This window comes from Phaethon aethereus, assembly GCF_964289735.1.
Source record: "Phaethon aethereus genome assembly, chromosome: Z".
In the NCBI taxonomy this organism is placed as follows: Eukaryota; Metazoa; Chordata; class Aves; order Phaethontiformes; family Phaethontidae; genus Phaethon; species Phaethon aethereus.
Window position 1 is genome coordinate 88,788,686 of NC_138577.1, and position 22,551 is coordinate 88,811,236.

General features: G+C 42.1%; 1 protein-coding gene across 1 annotated transcript in view; it reads right to left on the reverse strand.

Annotated features, from left to right (window-relative positions):
• The window catches only part of MCTP1 (multiple C2 and transmembrane domain containing 1), a gene marked incomplete at its 3' end in the record, with an annotated part of 282,449 nt that extends 262,771 nt beyond the window's left edge, over positions 1 to 19,678 (reverse strand). Inside the window, exon 1 of the mRNA XM_082012858.1 lies at positions 18,961 to 19,678. Within this exon, the coding sequence (XP_081868984.1) occupies positions 18,961 to 19,539 (579 nt within the window). The 5' untranslated portion in view covers positions 19,540 to 19,678. The remainder of the gene's footprint in view (positions 1 to 18,960) is intronic.
• Positions 19,679 to 22,551: the final 2,873 nt, after the last annotated feature.

The window sequence follows — 22,551 nt, forward strand, 5'->3', positions numbered from 1 at the left end:
TCATTGACTGCACGACAAACAAGGATATTAAAAACATCAGATAAACATTAGTTTGTGGCTTTGTGTGCAAACACAAACAGTTATTCAGAAGTGATACAATATTAAATACAGCGCACACAACACTACAGACTACAGAAATATATTCTGTCAGGATTGGGTCAGAAATGTGATGCCAAATTTATCTAATTTTTGCTATTTTATGAGTCTGCACAAGTCAAAACAGGTGACAAATGGCTGATGAAAGATTGCAGATATCAAGTTTTTGAAAGCCTTTTGTAAGACATAGTCATTCCAAATTCCTGATGCAAACTAAAGATGACATTGCCTAAGCAAAATCACTGAGTGAGAGAGCCAGTGTAAACCTGTGCATCTCATACACCTCTGCAGGCACTTACGCTTTTGTTATACTGAAGTGTTAAGAGATTCTGGGATTTCATGCTACTGATGTTTGTACCAATTCTTCCTCTTTATGTCACAAGTCCTTATGCAATACTCTCAACCAAACCAAACCAAAAAACTATACACGTATTTATCAAATAATATTCTTGACAGCCCTGTGGCTCAAAGTCGTGTCTTAAAACGTAGCACTGAAGGAATTTCATGAGAGAGTTACACAGTTGAATTTGCAGGAACTCGTATCCAAAACTGACGTTGAGACCCTCAGCATCCCTGGCCAACTGCCATCTAAATGTAGGTGCACGTCAAGTCTCTGTTTTGATTTCTGCCAGCAAAGCCTTCCAGTTATGAAGGTTTCAGATACTTGACAACACAGAGTTGTTCTGAACCCCATTCCTTGTCCAAACCCTTTCAGTACTTTCACACAAAACACTTTCTCACCCAGGCACCCTGGGCAAAGCCATAAGGCAGGAATGCTTGGTGTATGCAGGACATCAGAGAAAATGAACAGAAAGAGGTAACATATTCACTTTAAACATAATACCCCATTGTAGAACAATATTACAAAGTAGTTGAGAGAAGTTCAAATGCATCTTGTTTTGCCTAATTTGGACCTGGAATTTAATAATGTCAGCTACCACCCACCTAAGTGCCCTCACTATCAAACTATGGTTATCTGGGATCACTCTCAATGTCTCTCAAGGGTGGTTTTCTTGCCATACATTAGATCAAGCAATTTTGTGACCACTAAGTGAAACGGATTAATCTTCCAGCATCTCAAGTCAATTAACTCACCCTGCTGGCACAAAATGAATCCTACAGAAGGCATCCAGAACCTGCAGGCAGATGGGAAAGTTTAACGGAGTACATTACACTTGGGATACAAGTATATCCCAATCCCAGTGACGGATCCAGCACTACACTGGTTGAAGCTCCCTTTTTACATGGTCCAGCTTTGAAAAACAAACACCCTGGGGAGAAAAGCCAGCTTTCCTTCAAATTAAAATACAGTTTTCCTTACTTTATCAAAAAGTTCATCATTATCTTAGCAGTATCTTTCGCATCCTGAAGGGGAAGTCTGGCATATTTTCCATATAGCATATTTCACTGACAGGCAAGGAAACAAATTAATCACAGTTTTACATAAGATATCACATATGTCAGTTTCTAAGTAGCTTCCTTAGAAACAGCAATTACTGAACAGAGTAGCTGATGGTTGTTTATTCTTCCGCTTTTAACTGTCTCACTGTCCTTCTCTGCTGGTTGCTTGTGACTGCTATCACATTTTATGATATTACATCTCACCTTAAACTTTTGTGGACAAAACCTTCCATTTCCCTATATGTCTCTACCTTACCATCCCTAGGTAGTAACACAAAAATTTATTATTTCAGTTTGAATTTTAAAATAAAAATTTGATGCACTTCTGATAAAAGATTTTTAATCAGATTTATTGATCTGCTAAGAGACTAAAATACCAATTATAAGAAAATTTCTCTCCCATAAATGAACCAGTGAGAAAATACATGCTAGTTATTCTTGACAAAACAGGTGCATTATCACCATTCAAATCATATACATCAGGAAGCACAAAGATTTTTCCCAAACCACAGTTCAACGTCATACTTAAAAGCAAGGCACATTAATCTCATGCTGCCATTACTAGGTCATTCAGCAAGTATGTTTCATGTTTTGAAAGTAATTGTACTGGAAAGCTCCTCTGTGGGCAGGAAAGCTGCTTCACTTGGAGAGTAGCTTATTCCTAGGCCAGTTTATTACGTGCCTGATTTTTTTCCTCTTGGCATTTTAAGGACTCTGAGGACTCTCAGAGGAATATTTAAGAAAAATACTACCAGATCAGCACAGATCAACACACATGGCTATTTTTAAACTGATACCAATACAACAAAGACAAATGTAACAGTCTTGTCAAGAGAAGTCAACCTCTAAAACAGAAATATTTTAAATATAAAAACAAACAGACAGGTGAATACAGTCATTCTGGATCACAAAAAAAAAATTCTTGCCTCCTGTTGGTATAAAAGCCAAACCTCCAAAACCAGGGAAAGCTGTTGGGATCGAGCAAGGCCAGGAAGAGAGAGAGGGCTGATTTTCTGTCTGTTTTTTAACATTTACCAATTATAAACAGACATTGTATCTGGGCACTGATGATTCAGGTGATGCAGAATCTAGTTTTGAGTTACTAGGAAAGTAGTCTAACTGGCCAGCCTTTACAGTCATTACAGCTGAACTGCAGAAAACAGTGTTAGACATCTGCCATAAAGAAGCACAGAAGATTTCTCTTCCTGCTTACTGTTATAATGGCTAGTCCAGTCATAATCTTGTCTTTTATTTTTTGTAATCACTTCATCTAGACACTGCTGATGAACTGATGCATGATAAAAAAAACCTGAAGTGTGTAACTTTGCTCAATTATTTTTTTGGAAGCTACAGTGTCATTTTGAAAAAAAAATAACACTTTAATGTATTTTAGGGCTCAAGGCATTTTTTCCATTATAGGCAATCAGGCAGCACAATAAAACATGTTACTTCCAGCAGGTTGGCCCTTTCTCATATTAAATAAATAAATAAAGCTAGTTTATTGTTCTCCCATGCGTTACAACAGTAGATTCCCAAGCAGTAGAAATTACATTGGTTTTCTGTTTGTCTAAGCAAACTAAAACACAGTGGATTGAGAATTGCAACTCAGTTGACATTTAGCTCTATTTTGGAAAGCAACTCCTCTGACAGGCTAAGAGAAGAACTTTATTAAAATGCTTCTTTTTCTGGTAAACAAATAGAGCGAACACCAGAAGCCTCTAATCTTGCTGAACAACTGGAACAGAGCTATTTTGCTTGTTATTATCATAACCGTTTTTGCAATTTTTCCCATTTTTAAAAAATCAAATTTAGAATAGGAAGAGAATAAGAATAGAAATAAATAGACTAGTTCAGTTGGAAGGGACCTGGAACAATCACCTAGTCCAAATGCCTGACCACTTCAGGGATGACCAGAAATTAAAATTAAAAGCTAAAGCATGCAATTAAAGACCAAAAGTTAAAGCATATTACTAAGGGCATTGTCCAAATTCCTCTTAAAACACTGACAGGTTTGGGGCATTGACTACCTCTCTAGGAAACCTGTTCCAGTGTTTGGCCACCCTATCCGTAAAGAAATGTTTCATAATGTCCAGCCTAAACCTCCCTTCATGCATCTTTGAACCATTCCCACCCATCCTGTCACTGGATACCAGGGAATTTTTGAAAGTTTGAAGATCAACTATGAAATAGAACTATAGGTTCCCATCAATGCAGTGCAGTGAAGACAGACATGATTATTTCCATTAAATTATATGACATAATATATAATTCACATGCAATAACCTAGACAATGAGCAACACATTGACCACAGTAAGTATACCTGGCTAATGAGAGTTAAGTAGCAATGCTGGATTTTTTGCAAGTATATACTCTAGCCCTGTAATAACTATTGCTACTTTTAAAGAGGGACATCACCAGTTGACAAGGAGTGTACAGGATATAAACATATACAGCACAAGACAAATATTTTGTGCACTTTTCACAAGATAGGTAAGCTTTTCCCTAAATATCAAATACTTCAGATAGAAGACAATATACAAAACTTCAAATTTTTATAGGTACTAGTCATAAATAACTCACTTTTCAGCACAATTTGTTAAAAAAAAACATGTTCATATTGATGCCTTCTCAGATCTCACTCTTCAATTTCAGTACTGAAAACAAGGATAACGTCAAATATTTTTACTCTGTAAGTCTCTAATACCTCAATCTTATGCCCGACAACAAAGATTTCAGGAACATGATAATAAACCTTTCCGTATTTTAAAAATAAACCCATGGGTTCTAGTTCTGCCCTGCTCCTAACAAATTCAGTCAATAAGAAATGTCAATCCTTTCTTCTGCCAAACCTCAAAGTGCTGAAATATTGACTTCATCATGCACTATATATAGCTGAAAACCACTCCGTTCCCCAATGAATTCATAAAAAACAAATGACTACCTCAGCGAGCATGCCCTAGAAAGTTGAAATGATAGAAAACCTCTCCTGTCTCCTTTTCCAAGTGCCTTCCAAAAGACAACATGTCTGCAGATTCTGGGCAGTGAAAAGAAACAGACCAGTAGCTTCTGAAGGCTGTACCCAAATAATGTGACAGTGACACGCTAGTGCAACCCTTCTGCCATCCAGCATCACTATGCCATCTGTCATCACACCCTTGTGCAGCAGAAGTCTGCACTGTTTTAATGATTGAGACCTACGGATCTGCCTTACCAAGCGACTAAATTGCAGGGCACATACGGAAACCCATAACCTGTAACACTAACCATTAATAAGAGTGTTACATAAATAAGACAGAAAAACTGAAGAGCTACTGATGCTTTAAAGTACTGCATTATCATTGCAAAACTATTAAGATGATAACAAAATTTGAAATAAATGATCCAGAATAAGCCCATTACAAAAAAGGATTAAACACTGATGATGATACCAGCTGGGGCAGTGAAGGACCCCATTCCATTCAGAACTTTGAATTAAGAGACCAGGAAATAAGTTACCAGAAGAACTGCTGGAATTCACTACGTAGATCTCTGGGGACTTTATTTTGCCTCTGCTTAGCACATAAACCATTAGTACAGAAATTATCACATCGATGAAGACGTGTGGAGATGAAAGAGTGGTGCAGAAGGGACTTCTGTATAACACAAAGGTTTCTGCTCATCTTCCCTGTGTGTTCCCCTCCACCTACTTCCCTCCCTCTCCCAGGCATCCATGCACACACATGCACACTGTTTCTGCCTAACTCTGAAACCAAATCAAACTTGTTTTGCTCAAACAAATTTCCCAGCAACAGCTGACAGCAGTCTCACAGACAAAAGCACCTGCCCATGACTGGCCATCTCCCTTTGCATCCTAAAAATGGTACTTATAATCCCACTTTTACTACCCCATCTCTTCTTCCGTCTACCGTGCTCATTGACTATCTCAACAGCAGTAAAAGTAACGCACATCACACCAGTCATATCAGAATAAATCAATAGAATGAAGTTATTCTTCTTTGCTAAAAAAGGACAGAGTGACAGAGCAAGCAACTGACTGGTACCCTTTTCCTTAGAAACGGAATTGCGAAGATTCTGAGCAGCTTGGTCTTGAATAACTACTCCATTTAAGAATGCTTTGTGCATTGTCTAGAACCCATTTCTCCTGGGTGTCATGACCTCTCCAAACAGTAACTCTCAAAACGTTGGTATGGATTCTCCACTGCATTTGTCAAGAAAATAAATATGTCAAGATCTCTGTGCTTAGAAAGACAACTACTCATACTTTACTGCAGCTAAGTGATGTCAACACTTTTTCTTCTTTTGCATCACTTACTACACCAAAAGTGAACAAAGTACGGTGCACAGCATCTTGGCTGCGCATCACGGGTGATCTCTCTCCTCCTTGCTCTCCTCACCTCTTCACTCACATACAGCTGAATCCTTAGGTTTCTGCACACACCCAAGAGCCCCACAAACACCCAGAGCTAGCTCTGAGAAGAGACATCACAGCAGGAGAGAGGTGCTGGAGACGTGTGGCTAAAAGGCCCTGGAACGTCCTCCTGGTGAGTGCAGGACCACTGCGCCTGTACTGCTTTCAGTGCCTGCTCCCAGATAAGTGCTGTCGGATGCAAGGATGAATACAAGTTCTTCCTTCTCTTCTAGATATTTTCAATCATTTGTAAAACTAGGAATATTCTTACGTACTATAAGCAGCTGCTTCTCCTTCTATAACCAAAGCAACTGACACCAAGATTTTGACAGAAGTTGGTATCTGTGTACAGATCACATAATATGGTAACTGGCCAATAAACCCTTCAGTGGCGGTGCTGATGTTTCTTTTCTAAAAAATAATATGTAACCACCAACTGAGTTTTGTAATTTGTGATCACCATTACAGCAGAACAGAAGTTTAAGCAAAAAAAAAGCAGGAATAAATGTAAAGCGTGCTTTTTTATGCTTTTACTTTGTTTTTGTTAGTAAATGGTTTATCTAGATTATGGCAGGTCTTCAACACCAAGATATGCATATTTAAAAACACCAGCTAGAAAGATGAAGTAAACTCAATATTAGCCTGCAATTCTGCAACTGACAGAGGCTTCTGGCAATACATGACTAACTACAGCTTGTACTATTCAAAACATTGCTACAAATAGGCCTGAAGTTAACGTTTTTCTGGAGGAACAGCGTGACAGAACACCAGCAGAAAGAGCAGAAAACTGTAGAGCTGAGGTTAATATTTGGCTCCTAAACATTTGAAATTATTTAACAAGGCTTGTGATACATGCTGTCCTTCAACATATCACCTTTGGGGGGCACAGGGGAACCTTGAGTGTCCTTGAAAAGCTCCATTTGTGTGTATCTGTTATTTTAAGAGACAATTTTTTCCAAGACTTTATACTCACGGATAAGGAAGAGAATTTTCTCAAAATTCCCAAGTTTTCAGGAAAATTAGAAAGTAAAAGTAGCAAGAATCCATAAGCAAAATAAGGCAGTACTTTGCATGTTGACAGAGTGCTAAAAGGGGTCTACTGGGAAAAGCAGAAAGGAGTATAATTCATGATACTACAAACATATCTTTTTTTACCACAACAGAATTTTTAGGATTATTCCTATTTCATTTTTCAGGTCTTGGTTAACATAAGGAGGTATCTGTAAACAGGGAAGTTGCTCAGTTCTTCTGCATTAGGTGACTAAATAACACTAGCTCTGTAAGAGACCCATGAAATACAGAAATTCCAGAATTAGATGACTGATACACGTCAACTTTCTAAAGCTAAGGAACCCATTTTCAGCGTATCAAAACAAACCTTTCTAAGTCACTATACCTAACATATCATCTGGAATCCTATACGCAACATGCTATACAACCAAATACTGCTACAGCCTCACACCCAGTGTGTCTTCCCCACACAGAATCACAGAGCCATCCACCATATGTTTCTAGTCTGAAAGCCAGGCAATCAAAGCATCTGACTGCTGTAACAGGGAAAAAAAACCCACCAAAGCCCAAAACCAAACCCCCTAAGTCCCCTCCACTGAACTATATAGATACAACTTCAAAAGAAAACCCCCTTCATTCTGTAGAATATCTCAGAAATGCACATCTCCAACATGTCAATATGATTAGACTGTTTCTATTGTTATTCTGCACTAATTCACGGAAAACACTGTAACATAAATCTTAGCACATAAATTGCATGAGAAGATTAACTGTTATCCTGCATATTGAACTAAATTTATTAGCCGAATCTTAGATATAAATCTCAAACATGATAAAGATTAAAATTCCCAATTCCTGTTACTCTGAGGCTTTTTTATGTATCCCACAAGGGTCACATTATGAAAATGCATTTATCCCTTCACATTTCCTGGCCTCCAGCTGATTCCCACATGGTATTACTGTTATTTTCATTAAAATGTAGTAGAAAACCAAATTTCAAAAGCCAGTTCTTCTGGCATAAAACAGTTTTCACATTAGTACTATAGTGACTACAGTAATGTAGAACATCAAAATACCAATAATGTTCAAGATTTAAAAATAGAGTTATTAAAACTAACAGAATATAAAAAGTCTGTGCAAAGAGGGCAATAAGCCTTTAATTGCAAGAGTAAGGATGTCCTTAAAATGTCCTTTCTTACCTTCAATTAACAGAGTTGGATAATTCTTTCTACTTTACATCAAGCCTTCTAGAACTTCAGACTCTCTCTGCTGTGCATGAAGTTTCATTTGATAATCATTCTTCAACCAGCAAATACGACAGTAGGAAGCACTTGCTTTGTCCTGCTGGGAAAAGTTTTGTCCCCTTTCTCCAACAATGTAGAGTCATTTGCCAGCTAGAATCAGCTACATCTTTTTGAGTCAACGCTTAAATGAATAGGTAGAATTTTCTAGCTTTGGGAATAAAAAAAGAATCTAAGAGTTCCTGGAAGGTAGTTACATTCTTTGGACAGCGAACAGGAGCTTCACCACAGCTGAAAATGAAGTCCTGTCCAAGCTCAACAAGAATTAGTTTCTGGAAAAGGTCTCAACTTCTTTCCCACGCATTGGGTCTGAGCCAGACCCAACAAACCAGCACAGACTGACAGTACATTTCAGGCAGTGACCTCTGCCGTGTGCTTTGTTCAAGGCTCCAGAACTGGGTAGAAAAGGCTTGGAAGCATAACTTGGCTCACAGTTACCAACAAAAGCTTTAGCTATAGTTCTCCTTGTATAATTACATGAACCGCAGCATAAGCCACCTTAACCAAACAAGCAACAGAAAAGTGTCTGGGTTCTTGCCCCTCTGACACTACAATAAAGATTTTGGTATTTGTCTAAAACTTAACTCCATAAAATATTTATCACTAGCTACAAGGCAGTCTAGCCACTGATTGAATAACACACAGGAGAAGCAGCAAACAATTGTCTCATGGGTATGTGCATCTCTTACACGAGAGATATGAAACAGAATGGTTCACACAAGGTGAGAAACTGGTAAGGGTACTCATTAACTGCAACGTACTGAATGGCTTAATTGGGTATCCTGCACAAAGAATCTGTGAGGCACATAAATTTTAGCTTGATGTCAAATGTTTGCAAGTCATCATCTTTGCCTAACATGATCACCTGATTAGTAGCACAGCAGAGACAGTAAACTGAATGCCGCCAGATCAAATACATCAAAACCAAGTGGCATCCTACCCACAGCACACCTGGCGTTCAGACTAAAGCCAACTTCCTTATGTAAATAGCACTCATCCTTTCTCCGAAAAAACATCTGATCTGCCTGGTATCACATTTCATGACTCATTCTCGAATATGATTTTCTTGAGAAACAGTTGCAGAACTTCCCCAGAATAGGATGGAGGGAGGAGAGCAAAAGTTTGAACACTGCAGCATTTCAAAAAATGTTTTGATACTGAGTTTTATAGAGCAGCTCAACAGTGCCAGTTGTTAAAAAGAGTAGTTAAACAATATCTAAACTGGCTTTGTTTTGCTGGAAAGAAATTTACTTCTTCCCTCCCCTTTCAAATAACCCAAGGGAAGCTAGAGAAAAATTACAAAGCTATAAAGAATTAGATTTACACATACTTGAGCAAAGTTTGAAATACAGTATTTCATTCAGAAGTATGCATTGCTGTTGCCTCTGGATTTTTTGCAGCAACTTGTGATCTTAGTATGAAGGAGGTAATGCAAAAGTGGGAAAAACAGGAATTGTTTGCTTTAAAAAATAACGTAAAAAAGAGCTAAAAGAGTAGTAAACAGCTAAGAATGAGAGAGAATACAGGCTGAAGGAAGGAAAATACGCTGCTCACAGAGGTTCGCACTTCCCAATATGAAAATGAGGAGACAGTTCAAAGAAACTGTTGCAGATACTTCAACATTTTGATAACTCAATAAAATCTGTCCCAGTAGTCGAAGTTTCCTACTGGCAGCAAAAGCTCTCTGCTGTTCTATTACCTGGTCTCAACGTTGTCCAATACTCATGGCATACATTTCACTTGTGAAAACACACATCATCAGAATAAACACAGATTTTTGGTCTGCTCCATTTCTGGGGGAACAGGGGGAAAAAAAAATAAGAAAAAAAGTAAAGCAACAGTCCTGGAGATGCGAACTATTTATGTACATAAGATCAGTAAAAAAATAACATTTATCTCAATAAAGCAGGAGTTGGGGGGAAGTGTCAGAAAAAGGTTAAGTTGATCAAATCCCTTTGACAAGAAATGGTTAAAACATCAGTCGTCTATTCCAGAATTTCTCCACTTAGTGGGAAACAACAAATTTTCAGCCTTGCAATTACATAATCCCAAAGAATAATAAAGTCAAGAATTCCATCTTTTATTCCCCATTTTATGACTATCAAACAGGATTTGCATTGCATTTAGAGTTACCAGACAAAACAACCTGTCATCATGCTCTTTTAACCAGCGTATTCAGGTCAGAAAAACTTCACTAGGGACATGAAACATTGGGACAGGATCTTCCCATGGTAGTGTTTACACATAATCTCCAACCTTCCTGTAGTGTATGCCCATTTCTTCTGGCGTACAAGATATGGGTCCACAAGGAAAAATTAACTGATGAAGAATTCAGCAGCCATTGCTTGGTACCTAGTCACAGTACCTGCTACCCAACGTAGCAGTTAAAGGCTTTCCCTGCTTAAGTGGGAACATGTAAAACACGAACACCACACAACATCCAACAACAGCCAAACGTTTTATTTTAAGCATCAGGGATGCTGTCTCAAATGCCTCAGAGCAAGAACTGGGTTTAACGGGAAAAAGTATGCTCTAAACACAAATCCTCATTTTTAAGGATAAAATGCCAAGTAATTTCCAGATTGCTATCAGTGCTAATGACTGGAAACTCATGACTATCCACCGAAAAATCTGATGGCAGAGCAACACAAATAGATTCCCCAAATCATTACTCCATTAGAGAAACTTTAACACAAATATTACACATAATTTTTTAAAGTTGAAAAATCACATTTCTTTCAAAGCAATAGGATTTAATGGACAATACTCTGAAAGTGCTGATACAATGTCCGGTCATGGTATATAGAGTGCTACTGTCTCCCCCATTTACTCATTGAGATGCCAACCTAAACTTAACCATTTGCACCAATGTACTGGGTTTGTGGGCAAGGTTTTGGTAGGGTATGGGCTGCAGGGGTGGCTTCTGTGAAAAGCTGCCAGAAGCTTCCCCCATGTCCAATAGAGCCAATGTCAGCCAGCTCCCAGACAGACCTACCATAGGCCAAGGACAAGGCCGAGGCCATCAGCGATGGTGGTAGCACCTCTGGGATGACATAGTTAAGACAGGAGTCATAGAGTGGCTTTGGTGGGCACCTGGCATCCAGCCAGGGTCAACCCACCAAAACCAACAAGGCTAGAAGTATCTCACGGCCCTTCCCATCACGTGCTCTATCAATGGGCCATAGCTAAATTCCAAATCAAGTTACTGGATTTGCCCACCTGAAAAATTAACTGATTTTTTTGGAGGGAGAATATCATATGCTTTGTTAATGACTTACTGCAAACCTCTTCTCAGACAAATGCAAAATTATGTCAACTCCACTGGCTACAGAAAAGCACAAGCAAGACAGTGCTGGATGTATTGCTACAGAGACAAAAATTATCTATTTACCTTACAGCACTGTTATCCTGTAGTGGTAGATATAGCCTACAAACGAAATAGGAAATACAAAAAGGAATACCAAAAAGACAAGTCCTTTCCACATTACTTTGCTACATATCTTTCAGCTCAGTGTTAAACACTAACTTTCAAGAAAATCTTTCTCCTATATTCCACTGTTCCATGTTTACCACCGCTAAAAGTTCTGTTTAAGAAAAGTAATCTATTTTAGGGCTTTTATATACACTTAATCACCTCCAGTCACTTATATAGTTAATTCCTTCTCTTTAAGGAAGGAATTAAGCACTTGGCAACTTTTAAGAATTGGAAACTACAAAAGTTATTTGCTCAATAGTCTGAAGCTATAGACTTTATTTGGTCAAATAACTACATGGGAAAGCATATCAGCAGTATCCAAGCAGAGCACAAAGGAGAGGAAGGCTGCTCACCATCCTTATTAATAATTTGATTTGCTGAGACATAGGCTTCCTCTTCTCAAAAAAATCATTCACATGAAACGTGAGTAATAAGGTGGCTTTACTGACAAATACCCCAGTGCTGCAATAGCTTTACCCCCAAGTCCCACTTCTCACAGGCAGTTTGAAACTTTCCAAACTAGATTTTTTTAACAGTGATGGTCTATCACAGCTCTAAGTCTTTGAAATAGGAAACCTCCAGCTTGCTGGCAAGGTACTAATCAGCTACCCCACAAGACTTCAATTCTTACAAGTCCAGAGGGATCATTTTTCTTTGTGCTTGCTATGGTTTGTCACCAGTACACCATTACAGAAACACACAGAACATACATTGCAATTTCCCTGAGCAGAACACAAACTCTACAGAAAACAAAACTCCATACTGAACTAAAGGTGATCAAAGCTGTAGTTTTGATAAATTAAGTCTACCACAGATAAAGTTTGGGGGCAATCTGCCTGTTTTTACAAGGAAAGAGGCAAACATTTCTTTTTTAAACTTAACAGCTTCAGGGCTTACATGATAGTTAATGTTAGCACCACATCACAAGACAAAACAGTTAAATTAGAACTACCTACAGAGCTGGGTGCTGAATGACATACTGTCAGTTTTAAAACTGTTTTAGTCATATTTTTTAAAACGCTTAAAAGTACTTCTCTTTGATGCAATATAGTAACTGATGATAAGTCTTATTGGTATGCCTAATAATTTTCTGCATCCAACATTTCAACAAAAGGGAAAGAACATTTTTCACAATTTCTTGGAAAAAAGTTTAATGCTATAACCATGTTTAGGTGTTTGTCTTTTTACGTTTAAAAAGTTCAACACTGTTTAGTACGTTATGAAATACACACATGAAGTACACCAAAGTAACAGAGTTTTGATGCAGTCACCGAGAGGGTGGTCAGGCACTGGAACAGGCTGCCCAGGGAGGTGGTGGAGTCGCCATTTCTGGAAGTGTTCAAAAAACATGTGGATGTGGAACTTCAGGACATGGTTTAGGGAACATGGTGGCGCTGGATTGATGGTTGGACTTGATGATCTTGAAGGTCCTTTCCAACCTAGTGATTCTCTGATTCTGTGAAATCAAGCTAGAATCCACACACTGAAAGTTAATCACTTTACAGCAGTCACTTGGTAGAAAATAAGCGGGTTTTTTGTTCCTTCGGTGCAAAGACTGCTGCAACTCCTATCCACCAACCATCTATTATTCTCAGTACAATTCTTTTGCTATGAACACCTTTACATATAAGCAGTAAAGGCAGGGCGGGGGGGAGAGAAAGTGAAGCTTAAATGAGGTAATGGATAAACAGTAAATCAACAGCTGCTACTAGCTCACTTGAAAATATCTAAGTATTTCACACAATGATAAATGTGAACTGGCCAATTCCGAAAAATGATGCAGCTCACTTTGAAAACTCTGGAGACATTCTTTAGTTAATTAAGCAGAGGTTATTCAAGATATAATTAAGTACAATTCTGTTGTGCCATCTCTTGATTTCCATGTCAGTAATATACACACATTGTATTAACATACTGTAAGTTGACAAGACTGGTCAGAGGCTGACAGAGCGTAAGAAACAGATTAATGCATCTCAAGCTGCTGAAAGAGAAACTATTTAACATAAATTAATACCATGACGTGACAGGGCAATGTAGAACATTCCTTGATAAAATCAGATGCCTAATGAAACTCTTGGAGAACCAACCAAACTTGAGAGACTGCAGCAACTTTCTTAAAAAGAAATTAAAGTTAGCAACAGCTCTTTACTTCTGTTTGCTATTCCATTTCTTTGTAATTTCTGTTAACAAGCTCCAGGCTCTTCTGACCCAGCCTAAACATCTACTCATCTACTTATTCCCTATGTGTCAGTGGCCAGATCCCCAAAAGCAAGCTTTCTCCCGTTTCCTAAAGTTTTGCCCTCTTATTGTCAGAATACTGGCTGCCCTCAAATCATGCTCCAAATACCTGTGCAAATTATCTGTCTCCAACCCATCTTGTTTTGTACTGGCATCATCTCAGGAAAACATAATCCTTGACAGTCAGAAGCGTTCAATTTTCCTCACCACCTTCACCTTTCCCAGTGCAGTTTCTTAGAGATCTGAAGTAGCAATTAGATTCTCTTGGGTGACATTATTGGTGTAGCTTTCCACTGACATTTTCTGCCTCTTCTTTTGTCTTTATTTTGTTCTTTTGTCTTTATTTTGTTCTTTTGCCTTCATTGGCTGGATGAATTACTGAAACATAACCTCTGACATATGCCAATTAGAGCAAACAAGCCAATTTTTTCCCTCGTGCAGCTTCACTGACTGCAGTGGCTCTAAGCCAGATACAGATATATACTGGTATGGGCAGGAAAATGTGCACAGTATGCCAGTCAGGATTTCACTGGCTCTGCATCCCCCTCCACAGCAAATTCAAAATTCTCCTCTCTTTTCTTCAGGCTTCCTCACAGCTCTGCCTCTGCTCCTGTTTTGTCACTACTCTTCCCTTTCTCCTTCCCAGGCATCTCAGTACACCATGCTTCTTGCCCTGAAAGTGCAACCACTCTTCATACAACTTGGCTCACTCACTCCCCTTTTTTCTGCAGATCCCTCTCACATGCCACACAGCTCACTCACACCAACTTTACTGACCAATACTTACACATTATTGAGAGAATGGGAGAGATCCTCTATGTGGATACACATCTCTAGTTTTTCTCGTTGTCTCATCTCTCTCCTGCATCACGCTGTGTTACAGTCTAGACTATCTATTACCCAATCTTTGACCCTGAAGACCCACAAATGTAGGTCTGAAGGATGCTTACTAATTAAGAAAATAGTTCTGTGTGCAGCAAAACCAATGAAGCTTCATTTCCTATGGTTATGCATCCAGAGGTTGAGCGGCAGCCCTAGCCTTTCCCCCCTTCTCCTGCTGCAATAACTCCATCGCCCTCCCACATCTCCAATTTACCCACATAACCAATAAAATGGAAACAGACAGGGAGGGAAGCAGTTAAGAACCTGTCCACTCTCTCAGCTTAATGCATCAATCTGGACATACTTTAAAAAGTCACAAAGTTTGCTGCTACCAAACCATTATCTTGCAAGAAAGCCCACTGGGGAAACAAGCTCACAAGAGTTCCCACTGCAGCAGCCAGACTGCAGCCTGGACACCCCTTCGGTCAGGAACCCTCTGCCTGAGCACTCTTCACATCCACTGTTCATTCAAGATGACATACACCCACACCCATGCTCTCTGATCAAGATTAAACACTTGTAAGCTCTTTATTTCTGCAAATCTTAAGAACCGGTACTATTTCCACGCTCCTGGTTTTCCCTACATGATTATGACAAACTGCAAGTGGTGTAAAGCTCTCCATGCAAAGCTACATCTCACATTCAGGAGAAAGGCCATGCTGGCACAGGCAGTGCTCCCGCTGGCAAGGAGATGTAAATTACAAGTGGAAAACCCCTTGCCGCACTGCCTTGGGGCACGGTAGCACTTGGGGCACAGCCACTGGAAGTCCCGTGGGGCAGCAGGACCCCTGGAGTGCTGTTGTCACCCCCTGCCCATGAAACACTCCAAGACACTTCCACCGCCCTTGGCTCTCTCCCTCAAGAGTGTGGCACATGTCCTGCATCTCTCAGCGATATGAAGGTGACTGGATGCCATGTCTAGGCTAGGAAAGGCTTGGCCAAGCAAACCTGCCACATAGCCTTTGGAAGTTGGAAGAAGGATGACGTTTAATTCCACATGTGTTCATCTCTTTGTCCTAATAAACCATATTTACACTTTGGCTACTCTTTAAAAGAAACCTAAGTTTCCTGCCAACAGCTATAGTAGTTATGATGCCCTTCTCTCCCCAAAACTATTCAAGAACAGCTTTGAGAAGTATTCAGTCTTCAGCGGAGAACTAGATTGGTATTTGGTGCCCAAATGTCATGGTTATTCTTTGCGTAAGACTCCACTCCTGAGTGTTCACCTTTACTCAAACCAAGATACTAACCCTATTCACTGCAACAGAAGTTTTATTCGAGGGTACCTGGACTAGATGACCTTTACAGGTCCCTTCCAACCCAAACAATATGATAATATGATTCAATGCTGAGAAGACTAGGTCTCTGCTAGATTGTTCACATCCAGTGCAGTATCACTATACAGCATTTTAATTAGTTAAATTATTTTTACATGATTTGACTATGTCAAAGAGGACATTCCAAGATTAAATCCACACTGAGTAGTGCAACTTACATTGTAAATCTTCTCATCCAGCACACTAACTTGGGCTCCTTTTAACTGACAACAGTATTATTTCAGCTTAAAAGCACCAGAAATTTGACTTCTCATGGGATTTTATTTTTCCCCATCATCTTCCTTAAAATACCTAGTAGGTCTTTTTGCATACATATTTGCTAAAAAATTCAACAGTCTTGATCCAAAAGAAGCAGTAGCATTTGCTTGCCCCTGTACTTCAATCAAATCTTAAACACATTTTAAAGCAAGTTGTAGTTTTAGTATTGTTTTACTTTTAAATAATTTAATCTAATTTTTCTGATTCTGTTAGTTACTAGAATTTTTCTGACCTTTGCACATACAGGGCTGCCAGTCAATAAAAATCCAGACACCTCTAAAAGTCTGTGCTGCTGCAAGCAAAACTTGGATTTGAAAAACGTTAAGTTATTCCGAACTTGTGTTACCAGACTTCTAATCCCAAATCCTCAGAGGGGCGTAAATGCCATGACTGAAGTTAGGCCAGGAATTTAACTGACCTGGGGGTACAGCATGTAAGTGTGCAAGACTTCACTCCTGAAATATATTGAACTGGAAACCCCAGCCGCTCACAGTGGAAGGTACTTACTCTGCAACAGACCACTGAAGAGTACCTGACACAAATGAAGACATCCCAACAGCACTTTACAGTCTGAGTTTCATTCTCCCAGCTATCCCACAGCTCAATGAAGTTGGTGAATGAAATCAGATAATCTAAGTGAGGTTATACCTCTGGAGATGAGAGGAGCAGAGCATTTGCTGATTATGGAACAGCAGAACAGCTGTTTCAAATCATCCCTCCAAAACAAATACCATGATCAAGCAGCTCTGCAAACTCCAGCAACACGCAAGGGACATAACAAGCTTTATTTAATATCAAAACCAGCAGGTTTGGTATGCAGGCACAGCCCAAGTTAATACTAGAAACTGCTTGGAGGAATTGTCCATAATCCTGCTAATTAAAGACAGGTATTAGAAAGCTCGGGTACCGCTTTGTGTTGATGAGCAGTGTTCATTCCAAATGTTATGACTGTACCTTGTTCAAAACAAGAGTAATGCCCTCACAACTAAGTAACAACTGACTTGTTTTGTAAATAAATGTGCTGTTTCTTTGCTGAACACAACAGCAGAACAGCACTGAAACCCCCCCCCACATTTTCATAGTTATTAATTGCTAGATGTAGCAGTCTTTAAAACAGAAGTATACCCTGTAATACCAAACAATAATACTTAAAATGTGTAATACATTTCTGCGAACCAGGGGTCAGGGGAGAAAGGGACTGACTCCTGAAGAGAAACACCGACTTCGTACACACCTATCAAAATCATCCCACATCAAGAAGCAACAACCTAACACATATACAAATATGACTTATGCAAGGGATAACCCCAGTAGCTTCAAGCCAGCACAGTCTTCGTCACGTGGGACTGAGACGTAAAGTTAGGCCTAGGTCCTGCGTTTGTAAAGACGAGGGTTGAACTCTGCAGAGGAACAGGAAAGTCCTGCTGACCTCAAGGGATGCTTGCAAGTCCTCGCAGAACCACTACTGCTCCCAGCTAGACACAACCACAGGCTCTGTAGCCCTAGCAAAACCCAAATATATTCACACAGCTGCTTCTTGACACCAAACAGACAGCATGCCTTTTACTGCAGTTACTCATTTCTCCCTAATTATGACAGAAGACAATATATAATAATACGTATTAGTCAACTACTCCTGCAAAAAGCGGATGACTGCTTAGAGTTACACAAACTCCAAAATGACTCACATGTTTTGCACTTTTCTCACAGGAAATCCATTCCAAGATTCGGCAGCCCCTACCAACACTAACTGCACCACTTCGTCTCCAAACTGCCAGTGAGAAGAGCAATGGCTTTGTCCACCACCTTCCCCCAAGAACGAGGGACGAAGGACTGTTTCAGCAGCCTGCATCGACAGCGGTATGTGGCGGTGCCTGGTATGTTCTGCCAATTAATTATCTAACATCTATTAAATTTGTCCTAGTGGTCGTCGTTCGCAGACACTGGAAGAAATAATAATTCAAAATTGGATAACCAGGCAAGAAAAAAGCAGGGGCTACCTGCGCAAAGGCCGCGCGGCAGCCGCCCAGCACCGAGGGGCTCTCGCAGTGACCTAAGGTGGCGGCTCTGGGGAAAGGCGCGAGGGCGAGGGGGCGCGAACCGCAGCGTCAGGCTTCGGGGCACCCCAGCTCCGGAGGGGCTGTACCAGCGGGGCCTGCGGGAGGTCGCCCCCGCGCCGAGTACGAGGCGCCCGTCGCAGCGCAGCGCGCCCGCTGCTCGGCGCGGACGTGGCCCCGCCACACCGCCTGTCACGACGCGGGTGGGGGGAGGCCGCCACCGGCCTCCGGGAGCCGAGCCGCGCGGCGGGGGCGGCTGTGCCGGGGCAGCGCCGCGGGGCGCGGGGAGGCTCTCCCCCTGAGGCGGAGGCCGGCGCCGGCCGCCTTCCCGCCTCGCCGCCCGTCCTGTCACCTCAGCCCCCTGCCCCAGCGGCCGCCCTCCCGCGTCCCCTCCCTTCCCCAGGCCCACCTTCCCGCCTCGCCCTGCCTCGCCCCGGGCCGCCAGCGCTGCCCGCTAGCGCAACCCCGCGGGGGGCGGCGGGCGCCGACACTCACCGCGCCGCTGTCGCCGTCCTCCGCCCGCTGCTCCTTCCTCCTGCCGGCGGTGGGCGAGCCCTGCAGCAGCTGCTCCAGGCAGGCGGTGCTGGGCAGCGAGGAGCTCTTCTGGTGGGACAGGTGCGCCCCGGGCCGGCGCCCCTCCTTCCCGCCCTTGGCCCCCTCATGGCCGGCGGCGGGGTCCTCGCGGCGGCCGGGCGGCGGCCCCTTGCCCTGGGGGAGCAGGTGCTCCCGCAGGCGACGCAGGGCGGAGCCGGACTCGCCGCCCGGCTCCAGGGGCTCGGCGGCCGAGCAGCAGAGGTTGGGCTGGGAGGACGAGAAGACGCGGTCCAGCACTTGCCTCCGCCGCTTGAAGCCGCTCCACTTGGCGCCGGGCGGTAGATCCCCCTTGCCGCTGGCCGGCGGCGGGGCGGGGGGCTCCGCAGTGCGGCGCTCGGCTGCCGCCCGCCCGCCGCCGCCGCTCCGGCCCTTGCCCCCCAGCTGCAGGTTCTTCCACAGCCGGGCCTGGAAGGACACCGCCGGCTCGGGCTCGCCGGGCTTCTCCCCCGCGGCCGCCCGAAGCTCCTTGCCCGCCTCCATCCTCCTCCTCCTGCTGCTGCGGCGGCTGCGGCAGCAACAGCAGCAGAGCCCGCCGGAGCCTGGCGCCTTCACTCCCGTGCGGGGCGGGCCGCAGCGGCGCCCGCCGCCGGGGACGAGCGCGGGGCTCCGCCGCGCCGCCCCCCGCTCCGCGCGGCGCTGCACGGCCGAGAGAGCCCGGGGCTGGGGCTGCGACGTGGCCCTTAAAGGAAGGACGAAGCCCCCTCCCCGGCCCCGCCAGGCGGAAAGTTTCCCGTCGTGAGCCCCCCCGCGGGCGGTCCCTCGGGGGAAGGGCGGGCGCGGAGCCCGGCGGAAAAGTTAACGGAGGGGCGCGGAGCGGCTGCTGGGGCGCGCGCTGCCGGCGGCTCGCCTATATATGCGTGCGGCAACGCGAGGACATAGCACGAGTGGGCTTATCCTGCCCCCTCCCCACCTCTTTTTCGTATTTGTGACAGCCGCGTGGGGCCGGAGGCACAGAGGGCGCGCGGCGCGGCCGGGGGGCCGGGGGCAGCTCCCCGCGGGGCTCCGGCCCGGCCGGGGGACCCGCACCGGCCCCGGGCCGCGGCGGAGGGAGGGTCCGTGCCGCTCGTCTGCCCAGCGCTGCCCGAGGGCTCTGTGGGCAAATGGGCGCTTTGGCGCCTGTGGAGGCAAAACGCATAGCCCGGCCAGGCAGGTTCCTGGAGGTATGCGGGGTCAAAACCCTCAGCTCATCTGCCGCACTCCTTTTTTTCCTAAAAAAAATAAAGAGAATTGTAAATAATTACGTTGTTTTCTCATCATAGCACGCCGTAATAGTGGCCCCATCACTGCATTTTTCCATGCTTAATACTATGTAAAGTTTCTTTTTTAATTAAATAATAGCAGCAGGGTTATCTCAAGGCAGGTTTCCACGTTCCTGAAACAAACTGAAGCAAAAGAAATAGTTCTCGCATATGGTAAGCCATACCTTTCTCCAGTGTGCTTTTGGGTTTTGTTTCAAAAGTCGCTTCTTTACACCACCAAAGATTTGGCCACCCATATTCTGATTCAGCTCTTCCAAAAAAAGTTTGCAACCAGGCATTTGGCATTGCAACTTTTGCAGAACAGAACAGGAAGAATATAAATTAAAAGTACTAAGGTACAATGGATGTTATTGAATTGCCAGGGCCTTGAGAATTCAATCGACAATATTTGAGAAAATAGCCAAAATAACCTCTGAACCACTGGAGATTATTTTGGAGAAATACTGTCAGATAAGTGACATTTCAGGACCAGAAAAAGCCAAACATAGTCATAGTCCAAAACAAAAAAAAAGAAGATGGAAAAGCACAGATAAGTCAACCTACTTTGATCCCTGGAAGTGAATACAAATAATTAGCTTCTAACCACCTAAAAGCAAAAGCATAAGGTAGCAAAGATCAAATGGATCAAGCCTGGAGGAAGCTTATGTGTCTCAATTTCTGAGATGACATCTTTAAATCAAAGAAAAAATGTGCTGAAATGGAACCTCTTTTAAAAGGTTTGTTTTCTTATAGGTAATGGGTTTACTCAGTGAGCAGGAATCAAGACTAAAAGAAAAGATGAATTTGTTTCTTCACCTATGCTGGGGAGAGTGACAAAGGCTATCTCATGAAGCATTTCAATATATGTACCTGCCTTGTGTTTTACTCTTTTTATTTTCACAGTAGAGTTGAAACAGCTCTAAAACAAGCAGCTTTTCAGATAAAGAGCAATTTCCACTGAAGTTATGGAAAAGTGAATACTCTTTTCATAAAGCCAATAGGTATAGGAAGAATACAGTATTGTATGCAGAAGAACTGCTTATTTGACAAAATACTGAACTACTCCCAATATGTCTTTAAATTACAGTTATTTTCACCAGTGATCACACTTCTCTGTATCAAAAAAAGACATAAATTTGTTATTTGTGTTGATAGATTTACTACAGCAGGTAATCTCCTAAGTGCAATACTACATGGAACTCACCATCTAAGAAGAGTGGACACCAGCCACAGTACTGTAGAACGGTGCTTTCATTCTGGCTTGTGCCGCAATTTTTTGACCCCTGCGTTGAGTGGTCCTGAATTACATTCCAGCAGGCCTGCTGATTCTTTTTCCACAAAAGCCAGCATAAGCTTTCCTTACATTGGAATTGTGTCATTACATCATCATTTCCAAATCCGACTAATTCATGTCCATTTTATCCAAACAGAAAGTAGATTTGCTTATAAAAGAAAAAGGTCAAAGTAGCTTAGGCTGTTTAGTTGCAGAAACACTCACTGTCCTGGGGGCAAAGTGGATCTGGGCCCGGAAGGCAGTATATGGCCGTGCTGTAACAGGCAGAGTGGGATTATTCTAGCATTAATTCAAATCAATTCACCATAAACAGTTTTATAATCAAATGAGTCATTCTGCACTTCAAATTCTCTGAGCTATATTCCTTTATTAAAGTTGAAGCTGAACCTGGCAGAAGGATCACAGCAAGACTTCAAGCAACATTCAGATGGAAATCTCAACATTTAACAAGAATATGGATGTAACACCTGTACAGATGGGAATGACACTTTTAAAAATGTATAAATAAGCCTGTATTAGCCTTAGAAATAAACTACGGATATCTGAAAAAAATTTCTTTACGCATTATTTCTTCAATGTTTCGTAAGCTAAAACAAAACGAAAAGAGAAGAATGATCCAGTACGTCAAACATGAAACCAAGGAGACTCATAGTAGAGAATGCTTTTTTTTATTTCCAACGTATCAATTATACATGTCAAAAAGGAAGAACATTTTCTGAGGAAAGCAACTATCAATCCCCTCAGAACTGTATTTAATCTATCTATATGTGTCATTACTCTAATTAGTTTAATTTAAACTGATAAAACAAATGTACCACTCTGTGCTAAGCACTGTGGTTTTTAAAAAAAATATTTTCTAACACTCTTGCAGACTGACCCAAAGCCCCAGATTTCTCCAGTAATTTAGATCAAATAAAAATCTCATGGTTTGGTTTTGGTTATTTCTTGACAAAAAATACT